The sequence below is a fragment of the Eulemur rufifrons genome, chromosome 15, assembly GCF_041146395.1.
Source record: "Eulemur rufifrons isolate Redbay chromosome 15, OSU_ERuf_1, whole genome shotgun sequence".
Classification (NCBI taxonomy): domain Eukaryota; kingdom Metazoa; phylum Chordata; class Mammalia; order Primates; family Lemuridae; genus Eulemur; species Eulemur rufifrons.
In genome coordinates this window covers 89214931-89228876 of record NC_090997.1, presented here as the reverse complement: position 1 = coordinate 89228876, position 13946 = coordinate 89214931, and the positions used below count along the sequence as shown (strand labels likewise).

Here is a 13946-nt window from a genome sequence, read left to right as displayed (position 1 = left end):
AGATGTTTTTACCTTTTCCAAAGTTTTGTGACAACCCTTGATTCTTATAGCTTTGAGCTAGCTCTAATAATCAGTTTTTAAGCTGTAAAGTATATTTATATTTTGTTAATATATGATTTATTATATATTTTATGAAAATGTGTTCTATATATTTATTTATGTTTATACTCTATTACATTTGTAACTTATTTAAACATATATCATATCTACTATATAAATATATATTTCATATTGTCATAAAATATATCTCCATGTAGAGATATGTAACATACTTCAGCATACCAGTCATAAACTTAGTTATTAATAGCTCTAAATTTTTTCAATGAAAGCTTTTAAAAATCTTATGATTTTATAAGTAATATCTATCAAGGGTTTTCCTTCAAATACTTTTCTAACTAGAATTAATGAGTATTTAAAAGAGTAACCAAAATGCAAACATAGGAGGGATTTACATTTATAATTTAATGCTAAGCTTGAAATTAATATCTTCGTGGAATTAACCCAACTGCCATAAAAATAATTCCTTAGAGTAAAAAACATTTTCAGTTTATCTAATTTCATGCTGGTTATTTAGGATTGTTTTTGATTTCTCATTTGATAGCTGTTATGACAATCTCTTTGTATTTTTCTTTTCCTTCAGGTCGTTTTATCTTAGTGAAACTGGCAATTGAACTTTGCTCTAGTTGATGGGCAAAATTTCTTCTAGACTATCTATCATCCCAATTTCATCCTAGTTGAAAATTTTCAAATGCCATAAGAAATCTTTGTAGATTTGCACTTAGCTTTTGGACGGACATTTCTACAATGGAGAGAACTGTGTTATAGCCCTGGTCCAAGGACATTACCATCTAATGCCCATTGACTACCGTGTGGGTGTGGAAGGTTCCAAAGAGAAGGAGCCGTCGGCAAGTGTGCAGGCCCCCTGGAGCATGGAATCAGGCAAGCTTTAAAAAGCACAGCTTTGGAGACACTCCATGAGTCTGCACGGCTTTCACATGAACTAGCACTTAAGACCTTGTGTAACAAAATGGACACTGGGGACACAGCTCTAGGACAAAAAGCTACCTCAAGGTCTGGAGAAACTGATAAAGCATCAGGTAGATGGAGACAAGAGCAATCGGCTATTATTAAGATGAGCACTTTTGGCAGTCAAGAAGGACAGCGGCAACCACAACTAGATCCTGAGCAACTGGGAAACCCAGCGTCAGCACAACTGTTCGGTTCTGGGAAACTGGCCTCCCCTGGCGAAGTGGTGCAGCAAGTCGCCGAGAAGCAATATCCACCGCACCGTCCGAGTCCTTATTCATGCCAACATTCACTCTCTTTCCCGCAGCACTCATTGCCACAGGGGGTCCTGCACAGCAGCAAGCCACATCAGAGCCTCGAAGGCCCTCCGTGGCTTTTCCCTGGCCCTTTGCCATCTGTTGCCTCTGAGGACTTATTTCCTTTTCCTATTCATGGCCACGGTGGTGGTTATCCTAGAAAAAAGATTTCAAGTCTGAACCCTGCTTATAGCCAATACTCCCAGAAAAGTATCGAGCAGGCAGAAGATGCTCACAAGAAAGAGCACAAACCCAAAAAGCCCGGCAAGTACATTTGTCCTTACTGCAGCAGGGCGTGTGCCAAACCCAGCGTACTGAAAAAACACATCAGGTCCCATACCGGGGAGCGGCCATATCCATGTATACCTTGTGGTTTCTCTTTCAAGACAAAGAGCAATTTGTACAAGCACAGGAAGTCACATGCCCATGCAATTAAGGCAGGATTAGTACCTTTCACAGAGTCAGCTGTATCTAAATTGGACCTGGAGGCTGGTTTTATTGATGTAGAAGCAGAAATACATTCAGATGGTGAACAGAGTACAGACACAGATGAGGAGAGTTCTTTATTTGCTGAGGCTTCTGACAAAATGAGTCCTGGCCCACCCATCCCGTTGGATATTGGTAGCCGAGGTGGCTATCACCATGGGTCATTGGAAGAATCCCTGGGAGGTCCAATGAAGGTGCCCATTTTGATTATCCCCAAAAGTGGAATTCCTCTGCCCAACGAAAGCTCTCAGTATATCGGCTCTGATATGCTACCAAATCCGTCTCTAAATACTAAGGCTGATGACTCTCACACAGTCAAACAGAAACTTGCACTAAGACTGTCAGAGAAAAAGGGACAAGATTCTGAGCCATCTCTCAACCTTCTGAGCCCGCACAGTAAAGGAAGCACTGATTCTGGTTACTTTTCTCGCTCAGAAAGTGCAGAGCAGCAAATAAGCCCTCCCAACACAAACGCAAAGTCTTATGAAGAAATCATCTTTGGAAAATACTGTCGGCTTAGTCCGAGAAATGCACTCAGTGTTACCACCACGAGCCAGGAGCGTGCCGCCATGGGCAGGAAGGGCATGGTGGAATCGTTACCTCATGTAAACACCAGGTTAGATGTCAAGATGTTTGAAGATCCCGTTTCCCAACTGATCCCAAGCAAAGGAGAGGTGGACCTCAGTCAGACAAACATGCTGAAGTCCACTAAATTCAACAGTGAGTCCAGACAACCCCAGATTATTCCATCCTCTATCAGGAATGAAGGAAAACTTTATCCAGCAAATTTCCAAGGCAGCAGCCCCATCCTCTTAGAAGCTCCTGTAGACTCTTCACCCCTTATTAGAAGCAACTCCATGCCAACTTCTTCAGCAACTAATTTAAGTCTTCCTCCTTCTTTGAGAGGAAGTCACTCATTTGATGAAAGGATGACCGGTTCCGATGATGTGTTCTACCCAGGGACGGTGGGCATACCCCCTCAGCGCATGTTGAGAAGACAAGCGGCTTTCGAGCTGCCTTCGGTACAGGAGGGGCATGTGGAGGTCGAGCACCATGGCAGGATGTCCAAAGGTATCAGCAGTTCTTCCTTGAAGGAAAAGAAACTGGCTCCTGGGGATAGGGTTGGGTACGACTACGATGTCTGTCGGAAACCCTATAAGAAGTGGGAAGACTCTGAAATGCCAAAGCAAAGCTACAGGGACATTTCCAGCTTAAGTTCTTTAAAGCATGGTGGAGAATATTTTATGGATCCCATGGTGCCATTGCAGGGAGTGCCAAGCATGTTTGGAACTACATGTGAGAACAGAAAACGCCGGAAAGAGAAGAGTGTAGGAGATGAAGAGGACACACCCATGATTTGCAGCAGCATCGTAAGCACTCCCATGGGCATGATGACTTCAGACTATGACCCCAAACTGCAGATGCAGGAAGGAGTAAGGAGTGGATTTGTCATGGCAGGACACGAGAACCCTTCCCATAGTCACTCTGAACGCTTCGACCCGTGTCGACCCCAGTTGCAGTCTGGAAGTCCATCTCTTGGGTCAGAGGAGTCCCCTTCGGCCACTGATTCAGACAAGATGTCAGACCTAGCGGGCCGGAAACCTCCTGGAAATGTGATTTCTGTGATTCAGCACACAAACTCGCTGAGCCGACCCAATTCATTTGAAAGGTCTGAGTCAGCCGAGCTCGTGGCTTGCACACAGGAAAAAGCCCCTTCCCCTTCAGAGACCTGTGACAGTGAGATTTCAGAAGCGCCCGTGAGTCCGGAGTGGGCTCCACCCGGGGATGGTGCAGAAAGCGGGGGCAAACCATCCCCGGCTCAGCAGGCGCAGCAGCAGTCCTGCCACGCACAGCCCAGGTTGGTTCGCCAGCACAACATTCAGGTTCCTGAGATTCGAGTGACCGAGGAGCCTGATAAACCCGAGAAGGAGAAAGAAGCCCAGACTAAAGAGCCAGAGAAGCCTGTGGAGGAATTTCAGTGGCCCCAGAGAAGCGAGACCCTTTCCCAGCTCCCCGCTGAGAAGTTGCCGCCCAAAAAGAAGCGTCTGCGACTTGCAGATATGGAGCACTCCTCAGGGGAGTCCAGCTTTGAATCCACAGGCACGGGCCTCTCTCGCAGCCCCAGCCAAGAAAGCAACTTGTCCCACAGCTCCAGTTTCTCAATGTCTTTTGAAAGAGAAGAAACCAGTAAGCTTACCGCACCTCCTAAGCCGGATGAGTTTGGGAAGCATTCGGAGTTTTTGACTGTCCCTGCTGGTTCCTACTCATTGTCTGTCCCGGGCCATCACCACCAAAAAGAGATGCGGCGCTGCTCGTCAGAGCAGATGCCTTGCCCTCACCCCACGGAAGTCCCAGAAATTCGGAGCAAATCATTTGATTATGGGAATCTATCCCATGCTCCTGTGGCGGGAGCGGCGGCCTCAACATTGTCACCGTCCCGGGAGAGGAAGAAATGCTTTTTGGTACGGCAGGCTTCCTTCAGTGGCTCCCCAGAAATTGCCCAGGGTGAGGCCGGCGTGGATCAGAGTGTCAAGCAAGAGCAGCTGGAGCACCTGCATGCTGGCCTCAGGTCCGGGTGGCACCACGGCCCGTCCACTGTGCTGCCTGCTCTACAGGCAGAGGACCCAGGGAAGCAAGTGGTGGGGCCTTGTGCCTCCCTGAGCTCAGGGCCCCTCCACCTGGCCCAACAACAGATCATGCACATGGACAGTCAGGAATCTTTGAGAAATCCCTTGATGCAACCAACATCCTACATGACAAGCAAACACTTACCCGAACAGCCACATTTATTTCCACATCAAGAGACTATTCCATTTTCTCCGATCCAGAATGCCTTGTTTCAGTTTCAGTATCCTACAGTCTGTATGGTTCATTTACCAGCTCAGCAGCCTCCCTGGTGGCAGGCCCATTTCCCACATCCCTTTGCCCAACACCCTCAGAAGAGCTATGGCAAGCCTTCTTTTCCAGCAGAAATTCATTCTAGCTATCCCTTAGAGCACGTGGCAGAGCACACTGGAAAGAAATCTGCTGATTACGCACACACAAAAGAGCAGACTTACCCGTGTTATTCAGGAACATCAGGGCTACACTCAAAGAACCTTCTTCCAAAGTTTCCATCAGACCAGAGTAGTAAGTCAACTGAAACTCCCGCCGAGCAGGTTCTTCAAGAAGATTTTGGCTCGGCAAGCGCTGGGCCCTTACAGTCCTTACCGGGAACAGTGGTTCCTGTTCGGATCCAGACGCACGTACCGTCCTATGGAAGTGTCATGTACACAAGCATTTCTCAGATACTTGGGCAGAACAGCCCTGCAATTGTCATATGCAAGGTCGACGAGAATATGACCCAAAGAACTCTGGTAACCAACGCAGCCATGCAGGGCATAGGATTTAACATTGCCCAGGTGCTGGGGCAGCATGCAGGCTTGGAAAAATACCCCATTTGGAAAGTACCTCAGACCTTGCCCCTTGGTTTAGAATCTTCCATCCCCTTATGTTTACCTTCCACCTCCGACAGCGCTGCCACCCTTGGAGGTAGCAAGCGGATGCTTTCTCCAGCCAGCAGCTTGGAACTCTTCATGGAAACCAAGCAGCAGAAAAGAGTCAAAGAAGAAAAGATGTATGGGCAAATTGTGGAGGAGCTTAGTGCTGTGGAACTGACAAATTCAGACATCAAAAAGGATCTCTCCCGCCCTCCGAAACCCCAGTTGGTTCGACAAGGCTGTGCTTCTGAGCCAAAGGATGGCTTGCAGTCAGGGTCATCTTCCTTCTCCTCTCTGTCGCCCTCCTCATCTCAAGACCATCCTTCTGCCAGTGCGCCCTCAAGGGAGCCCTTCCCACCCAGCAGAGAGATGCTTTCCGGTTCCAGGGCACCCCGTCCGGGGCAGACGTCCAGTGGGCTTTCTGAAAGCAAAGAGTCCTCAGATGAATTGGATATCGATGAGACAGCATCGGACATGAGCTTGAGCCCACAGAGTTCGTCGTTGCCAACAGGAGACAGTCAGCCGGAAGAGGAAGGGAAGGGCCGCAAGCTGCCTGTCGGCATGCTGGTGCACGTGGCCTCGAGCCCGAGTGGGAACGTGGCAAACTCAACTCTTCTTTTCACGGACATGGCAGATTTCCAGCAGATTCTTCAGTTCCCCAGTCTGCGGACAACAACTACTGTGAGTTGGTGCTTCTTGAATTATACAAAACCCAATTATGTGCAACAGGCCACCTTCAAATCCTCGGTTTATGCTTCATGGTGCATTAGTTCCTGTAACCCCAACCCATCCGGACTGAACACCAAGACCACTCTGGCTCTTCTGAGGTCCAAGCAAAAAATCACGGCAGAAATTTATACCCTGGCTGCTATGCACAGGCCTGGAACCGGCAAGCTTACGTCGTCAAGTGCATGGAAACAGTTCGCTCAGGTAACAACCCTTGTTTTAGAAAGCACTCTGTATTGTGGATTTGATTGCTGAGCAGACTACATAGTGAAGGATATAAGGTCCAAAAAATGCAAGGAAAAGATTAAGGTCAGAGTTGGGGCAGTCCTCGGCAACACTGGCCTTACGCCAGGGAGGAGAAGGGTGGGATGAGAGAAGCCACTCACCGCACTTAGTTGTGAGGGTCTCAGGGAAGGTCTCAAGGACTGGAAGTATCTCCTTCACCCAGGTGCCATGAAATGCTGCCACTCCGACTGATCCCCATGGGTTCTTCTCCGTTCTGACCTGTGCGAGTGGCCTAGCCGATCTACTTGTCTTTGAATGTGAGGAATTCAGGGAACTGTGAAATGGGACCGTAGAACAGGGGGTAGATGCTGAAAGGGAAGATCAGGAGGGAGGCCTGAAGGGTGTCAGAACTGAACTTTGCAAACACTTTTTACCAAAACTTATTATATATGTCTTTTAAAACTTATTTTTCCAAGTTATTGTTCCTACATGAATAATCAATGCCTTACATGTAAAATTATTAAAAATATTAGTAAGTGGCACTTTGGAATTTTGCCAAATTAACAATGAAGCAAATGGAGGATTTAAAAATATATTTTCACTTATGTCAGTTACCATTTTTTCTTCAATAATGTTTGAGACTACTTCCTTAATTAATATAGATTGTTTTCATTGCTACTTCAAAACATAGAACATGTCTTTTAAGTCCTTATTAGTGTTGCACAGAGTAAGTGCTAAGTGTGTAATATATTTTTAAACAAAATATTGAATTTATTCAGTGGATACTGTCATTCTCTGATTTTGTCTCTAGTGTTCTTTATGTAACCAGCCTCTGGCCTGTTAGGATGGAATTTAGGCTCATTTTTGTAGATTTGGGAAAAGGGGAATGTAGGAGCTACTGTGTCTTAGAGAAAGCGTGCAAAATGATTCTCTCTTCTTGTCCTACAGATGAAACCTGATGCATCCTTTTTATTTGGCAGCAAGCTAGAAAGGAAACTGGTGGGAAATATCTTAAAGGAAAGAGGGAAAGGAGATATTCATGGAGATAAAGACATTGGATCCAAACAAACTGAGCCAATCAGAATTAAAATCTTTGAAGGAGGGTAAGGAAACATAAGTGCAAATGTAAAATGTTCAGTGATAGGTCAGAGTAAATTGTCCAGAATGTCTCCAGGGAAAAAAACACTGTCTACTCTGGTTGGGAGCTTAAAGTGAATTCTTTTTCTATTCACATTTCTGAAGTCTGGCAGGTAATAGACAATGATGTGTTCATGCCCTTGTTTGGGGGGCTTGCTTTTAATGAAAATGTCCCTGATATGTATGGTTCAAGCTTCTGCCTTACATTTTCACACCTCTAATTTATTACAAAATCTACTAAATTGTTAGGCTCTTGATGTCATCTAAGTGCATTCATTCTTTGATATTTTTATGGGCATTTGTGTTATTAATGGACATATTTTTAGCCTATGCTTATACAAATGAAATTATGCGTGCTTGCATGTAATTCTAGGAATGAGTTAATTTGTTTGTTTGCTTTTATTATTATCTAAACTGTAGACTTTAATGAGATTTCATCAGTTCCGTCAACATCCTTTTTCTATTCCAAGATCCATGTCAGGGCACCACATTGCATTTAACTGTCATGTCATCCAGTCTCCTATGGTCTATGATAGTTTCTCTGTATTTAGGAATTTCTTTTTAAATGTTAAGTTCCGAGTATGGAAATTCAAGTAATAAGGTTCAATGACTTTGTTATCTGTATGGTTAAGAAAAATTACACATCTGTGTAATGTCTAGTTTTAGATTTTGATAGAAATGTATCTTCAATCCAGTCACATGGAAACAAAAGCCCAGAGTTAATGTTTTTAAAATTTAAAAATGTTAAAAGTACACTAACCACATTTTGGGGATTATGATGTAATTAGCCTTCTCTCTACAGCAGATCTGTAATTTCCATATTTTCATGAGCATGAATTTATTTCAATTACATTTGGAGGACACAATAATGTTATTTGTTTGCCTATCAAATTTTGAATACTAGTGAGATGAAATATCAATTTCTCACATGGTGTTACCAGTTTGGAGAGGGATTATTCTAGTTGGTTCTCCCTTAGGTTTTGACACCTTCAGATGGCCAGTATTTTTATCACTGAAACCACAGTTGTATATAGTTTTGAAGCTTTTTTACATCCCCCATCTTTTAACACAAATGAGAGAAATATAGATTTTTCTCATTCCTCAGAGACAGAGAGGTCCGTGTGACTGAATCAGCCCTCTCACACTCAGCAGTTTTCTTCCCAGCAGTGCGCTAGCACCAGTAGATCAGCGAGACTTTCACAGTTACTGAATGCTTTGGGGAGCCCATCTCCACTAAAGAAGGACACAAGTGAAAGAGCGTATGTGAACATTTTATTGCTGTGTGTTGACGATCTAAAAGGACTGTGCACATATTTCGTTTCTTCCTCCTTTCATTGCCCCGTGTTGTGGGCTAGGTCACAGTCCTTTCTTCATCTGTGGCCCAATTTCTGCCCGGTGGTGACCAGGTATTCTTTCTAAACAATATGTTACCACCTCTTATTTTGGCAATTGCAAAGTGATAACTTAAAAAACTGACCAATTTTTTAAGTGTATGTGTTCCTTATATTATCTGATTGATTGGTTTAATAATTTTGACATATCTTCAAATTATTTTTTTCAAAATCTATTAATTCTCCTATCAGGTAGATTCATGGCTCTGCAGAACTGTTGTATGGTAAATATCTTATTTATACAGATTTTTCTACTATATAGTTATAGTTTATACAGAATTTTACTGTATTTTCATTCTAGAAGCAAGTTAATCAGCTATGATGTTGAAAACAAAATTATATTATTTGATGAGAAAATGCATTTCCTATCACTATGATGATGGGCTACAGTAAGCTTGAAGTATCTTTTCCTGAAGAAAATTAGCTTTCTATAAAATTATTAGTTTTATTCTATATCCTTTTAGCAATTTTATATGGTTAGAGTCAGCGAATAGTAAAATTGAAATGTTTAAGTTTCATGTTTGCATGTTTAAGTTCTCCTCTACTTTACTGCAAAAGACAATGAGATAAAAGATAAAGTTCAAAATAATTATGAAGAACAAGTTGAAGGTGAAATTCCTTGTAAAAGAGGAAAAATTTAAAGAAGCTAAAGCCATGCAAAATTAATTATTCAATTTTGACTCTATTTAACTCTATCTGGATTGGTACTGACCAAAAAGTAGATATTGTTAAGATTAAATTAAATCCATAGCAGACTTGGTATTTAAATATGTGGATGGATTTTCTCTTCAAAAACTCCTTCAATGGATGGACAATTAAAGTTAAATTTGGTTTTACTCTTGTTGATTGGTTGATTAGCTAGAACAAAATAGGGAGGTTTGCAGTGCTCTTATAATATTAAAAAAAAACTGTAAATCTAGTGCCTTTAAGTAAATCCACAGTGAATTAGGGCATTTTGCATGTCAGTTTACCTTTGGAAGTTATAAAAATAACTGCCTAAAAGAAGTATCTTTCCAAGAATGACATTATACCCATAATTCTAGCTTACCTGGAATTTAAAAGATAATGATGTTCATTGAATTATTCAGTAGAATGCTACTGTACTCTATGATAGATCATATTTTATTGCATTCTAAACAAAATGGAATGGTTGAGCACTGGGCGGTTTCTTTCCTTGATTATCAAAGGAAATACCCAAGACTTTGTTCATCTAATTTGATTTGATTAAACTAGATGACCTCAGATATCCTTTCAAACATCTCTATGAAATCCTTCTGGAAACAAATGCAGATTTGATTAAAAATAGAATCTCTAGTTTCCATTATATAACAGTACCTTCAAGAAGCCAGTTGAAATTTAGACTCCACGTTAGTGTACAGATTCATGGTCTTTGGAAAGAACAGATCAAATCTGTAGATAACAGTTGGTGAGCCGAGCTCAGCCTGTGTAAACTAGAAATTTCTGAGGCACTCTCATGCCAGGATTGTAAAAATAGACCAGAAACTTGCAATGAAGAATTCTATTATCAGTTACACTTCTTTTAGAGAGTTGTGCATGCACATCTTGGATGATGTAATGCACATCTTAGATGAGACATGATGAATGTGTTGGTATGCTTTTAGGATGTCCCTTGACTGGAGGCTATACTAGACTCCAATCCAAAGGTCTACAACTCATTTGAAGCCCATTTGAACAACTACTCCCTAAGTCTATAAATTTACACTTAATAGTAGAGCCAATTCCATTTTGAATTCTGTGTAGAATTATACTTTGTTTACAGTGCTAAATCTATTATCTAGTTCTTTCAGCCATTTACTGCATAAATTTCACAGTCTTCAGAGAAGTAAAGTTGAATAATTGTTTGTAAAAGACCCTCATAAAAATTTGCCATGCAAATAATTAGCTTTTGGTTTGATATATAACATGCTATAAGAATATCTGAAAACACACTGGTGTCCCCCCTTTTTAAACAGGTATAAATCAAATGAAGATTATGTATATGTCAGAGGACGGGGACGTGGCAAGTACATTTGTGAAGAATGTGGGATTCGCTGTAAGAAGCCAAGCATGCTCAAGAAACACATTCGCACCCATACTGATGTTCGGCCTTATGTATGCAAGTTGTGTAACTTCGCCTTCAAAACAAAAGGTACAGTCTGATTTTTTTGGGAGGAAAAATACTTTTCTTATGGCTACTTAGGATTCTGAATACTGTTTTATAACTAACCTTTGTCAACAATAAGATGGTTTTGTTTGTGAAAATATGACTCCATGAAATGTATTTTCTCCCTAATGTAAGTGATCAAAGGTAAGTGAGATGTGACACTCCTCTTATGACTTAATTAAGAGCCAGAGACTTAGGGTCGGGCCAGTTGTCTCCAAAGGAAGTGGCGAAGAATTGCCTGGATAGCTATTACTTCATGTTGGAAATGTTATGTGGTCTAAATAGCTTTTGCACCAGAGTTGAAATACTGCACATACAGTGGTATTCGAAAAGCAAGACAGCGGCTGGAAAGAAAACATGTGCCATGGTCAGTTTCAAGATTATAAATAATGTAGAGATCCACAGATTCCCAGGTGGGCTCCTCCATCCACAGTCGCATTAATTATGCATAGAAATTTGATAGCTTATGTTCCGTGTATTTATCAGCACAGAGACAATTTCTTACTCTCAGGCCACAACTGTTAATCTCATAAAACTAGGACTTGCTTTGGAATGGAAAAAAAAAATCTGTTTTTAACAGGTAGATTTATATAAAAATATTTTATTCTAGAAAGTTGCTTCAGTTATATTTCTATCTTTTTACAAAATCATGAAAATGTTCATAAGCCTGGTGTTCTCAGAATACAAATGATTGTGAATTAGAGGTTGACTTTTGTAGAAATGTGTTTTACATTAGATCTAACGGATACTACAGGCACTTCCTTGGCAACTTCACTCACTTCCAATGTTTTAACTTTAAATTTGCATGCTAATTAATCTGCTCTAATCCTATCAAGAAAAATAAATACCAAATGAAATAATCTTCGGTAGAGAAATGTATACCTGTTTTCTTTTATAGCCCTAAATCCTAAATTGTTATATTCGTTCCAAAAGCAAAAATGTGTAGCCTCTTAACATATGTGTTTCTTCTTCATTAAAAAGCTATCTGTAGTACAAGTATGCCTCATTTGAAGTTAAAAAAGAAAGCAAGTGTGTTAATTTGCATTTCAAAAGAAATAAACATAAGGTCCTTTAAATGCCAGCCCTCTTAGCACAATTAAGCCTTTTATATAGAACTTTACTGAGAGATTCCCTAGGAGATGAGAAAATAAAAACTTTGATTTGGGGACATACTGGAAATTCACTAGCCATTACAAATGATATATATCTTCATTTGGTATGTGAGTTTGCTGCTGGTATAGTTATGTGAAAAATTGAAGAAATGACACATTTCTAGATATTTGAAAAAATCAAATTAAGTCAGGCTCTGAACCATCATCCTGGAATTTTCGCAGGAAATAATTTATTTTTGGTCATTACTAGAGTTTTCTTGTCACCCTTTGGGAATGTGCAAATGTCTCAGAATCTTAAAATGAACAAAACATCCTGGGAAACCCTGCCAGTTTTCACCTCTGGCTGAAATGCCTGTTGCCTAAACTCACATCATTGTCTAAACACAGATCAAGCATCCTTGAAGGACCAATCCCTTCTGCTCTAATACATTACTTCAGAAGCCCATGCCTTCAACCACCCAGAGCTAGGGTGGAATTGTTTCAGATCCCTATTTCTAACTACAAACCTATTCTGAAGATAAGACCCCAAAGCCTGACTATCCTTGGGATGGGTGGAGGGAAAAACATAGGAGAAGAAACACATTTTAAAACCTGAATAAATTATCTTGACACACTTAGCATCCACAACTATACACATTTGTACCCTGGCAGAAGCAAATGATTTCCATTAATTTATGGATAAATGTAATTAATTTACAGATTGAAGAATTCTTGATAAGTCTATAAAATTTTGAGCTCTTTAAAAAACTATAGAAATAATTTTTTGATAAATAAGAGTAATGGGGGCCTGGAAATATTTTTGTTTGGAATTATCAAAATAGCATGTAAAATTCACATGTATGTAAGCAGTAAGAAAATAATAAAGCAATGTAAGTAAAATAATAAACAGCAGTGTCCCGATTTAGAATTGTGGTCCATCTATTACATTAATAGTAAGCTAAACTCTCCTACAAGAGGAGCAAACTATTTCAGAAAGGCTGAGTTTCCACCAGGATTTCAGGGAGTCTTTTCTTAAAGCATTTGTTGGTACATTGCTAAAGCATTATCAAAGGGCATGGATAATATTATGACTGTTTTCATTGAAGTGGATGTAAAGGCTCCTTACAACTGAATTAGTTCCTGAATCTCTTTTGATAATGATATGGCATACAATTTTGTATATGTATGTATGTTTTTTCTTCTATAGATCTTGAGTCAAGGGTGATTGGATCAATGTTTTCAAAAAATTTCTCACATTCCATACAGCAATTATATAAATCTACATATATGTATATACACATATGTATGTGTACATATAATTATATATATATCATCATCATAACCTTTGACATGAAACCATTCTTTTTTTCTTAGAATAATAGGAGTCTCAAGATAAATAAAAAGGGAATATTACTGCTCCAGAATTTTAGAAACTGCCATCATAAAGTTTGCTAACATATGTCAAAACAGATAGATGCTAAATACTGGGAATATGTTCCCTGTACGTAGTTAGCTAAGTATTTGTATGGATCTTTGAATGCCCTGACAAGGTTGGTCCTCACACTAGGTTTGTATATTTTTTCTTCTGACCAGTGAGGTCTTTGAAGGTTAATCTATTAATATACCTGATCAATGCCAGAAGGCCTAGGGTCCAGTGGTTGTGTTGAGAACCGTTGTTTCAGATCAGCTTGTGTTGCCCTGTGTACGCTGAGTCCCAGGAGGCTGGTCCATTTGGATAGATAATGAGATTCCATCTCAGGCAGGAAAGCCTGGGGTCCCCTGTCTTGCTTGGAGTCTACTCTTTCACAGCTCTTCTACAGTAAAGAAAACCTGAGACTGGGCCAGAGCTCTTAGGGATTAATATCTTCAGAAACCAGATTGTTCTTAAGGGTGAAGCAAAGGATAATGGGTATAAAGAAATCTAT

The 13946-nt window shown here is 40.6% G+C and overlaps 1 protein-coding gene across 1 annotated transcript in view; it reads left to right on the top strand.

Annotated features, from left to right (window-relative positions):
• The window catches only part of HIVEP2 (HIVEP zinc finger 2), a 76114-nt gene that overhangs the window by 54890 nt on the left and 7278 nt on the right, over nucleotides 1-13946 (top strand). The window contains exons 4-6 of the mRNA XM_069488197.1: nucleotides 641-6217; nucleotides 7187-7341; nucleotides 10740-10915. Of these exons, the coding sequence (XP_069344298.1) occupies nucleotides 1028-6217; nucleotides 7187-7341; nucleotides 10740-10915 (5521 nt within the window). The 5' untranslated portion in view covers nucleotides 641-1027. The remainder of the gene's footprint in view (nucleotides 1-640; nucleotides 6218-7186; nucleotides 7342-10739; nucleotides 10916-13946) is intronic.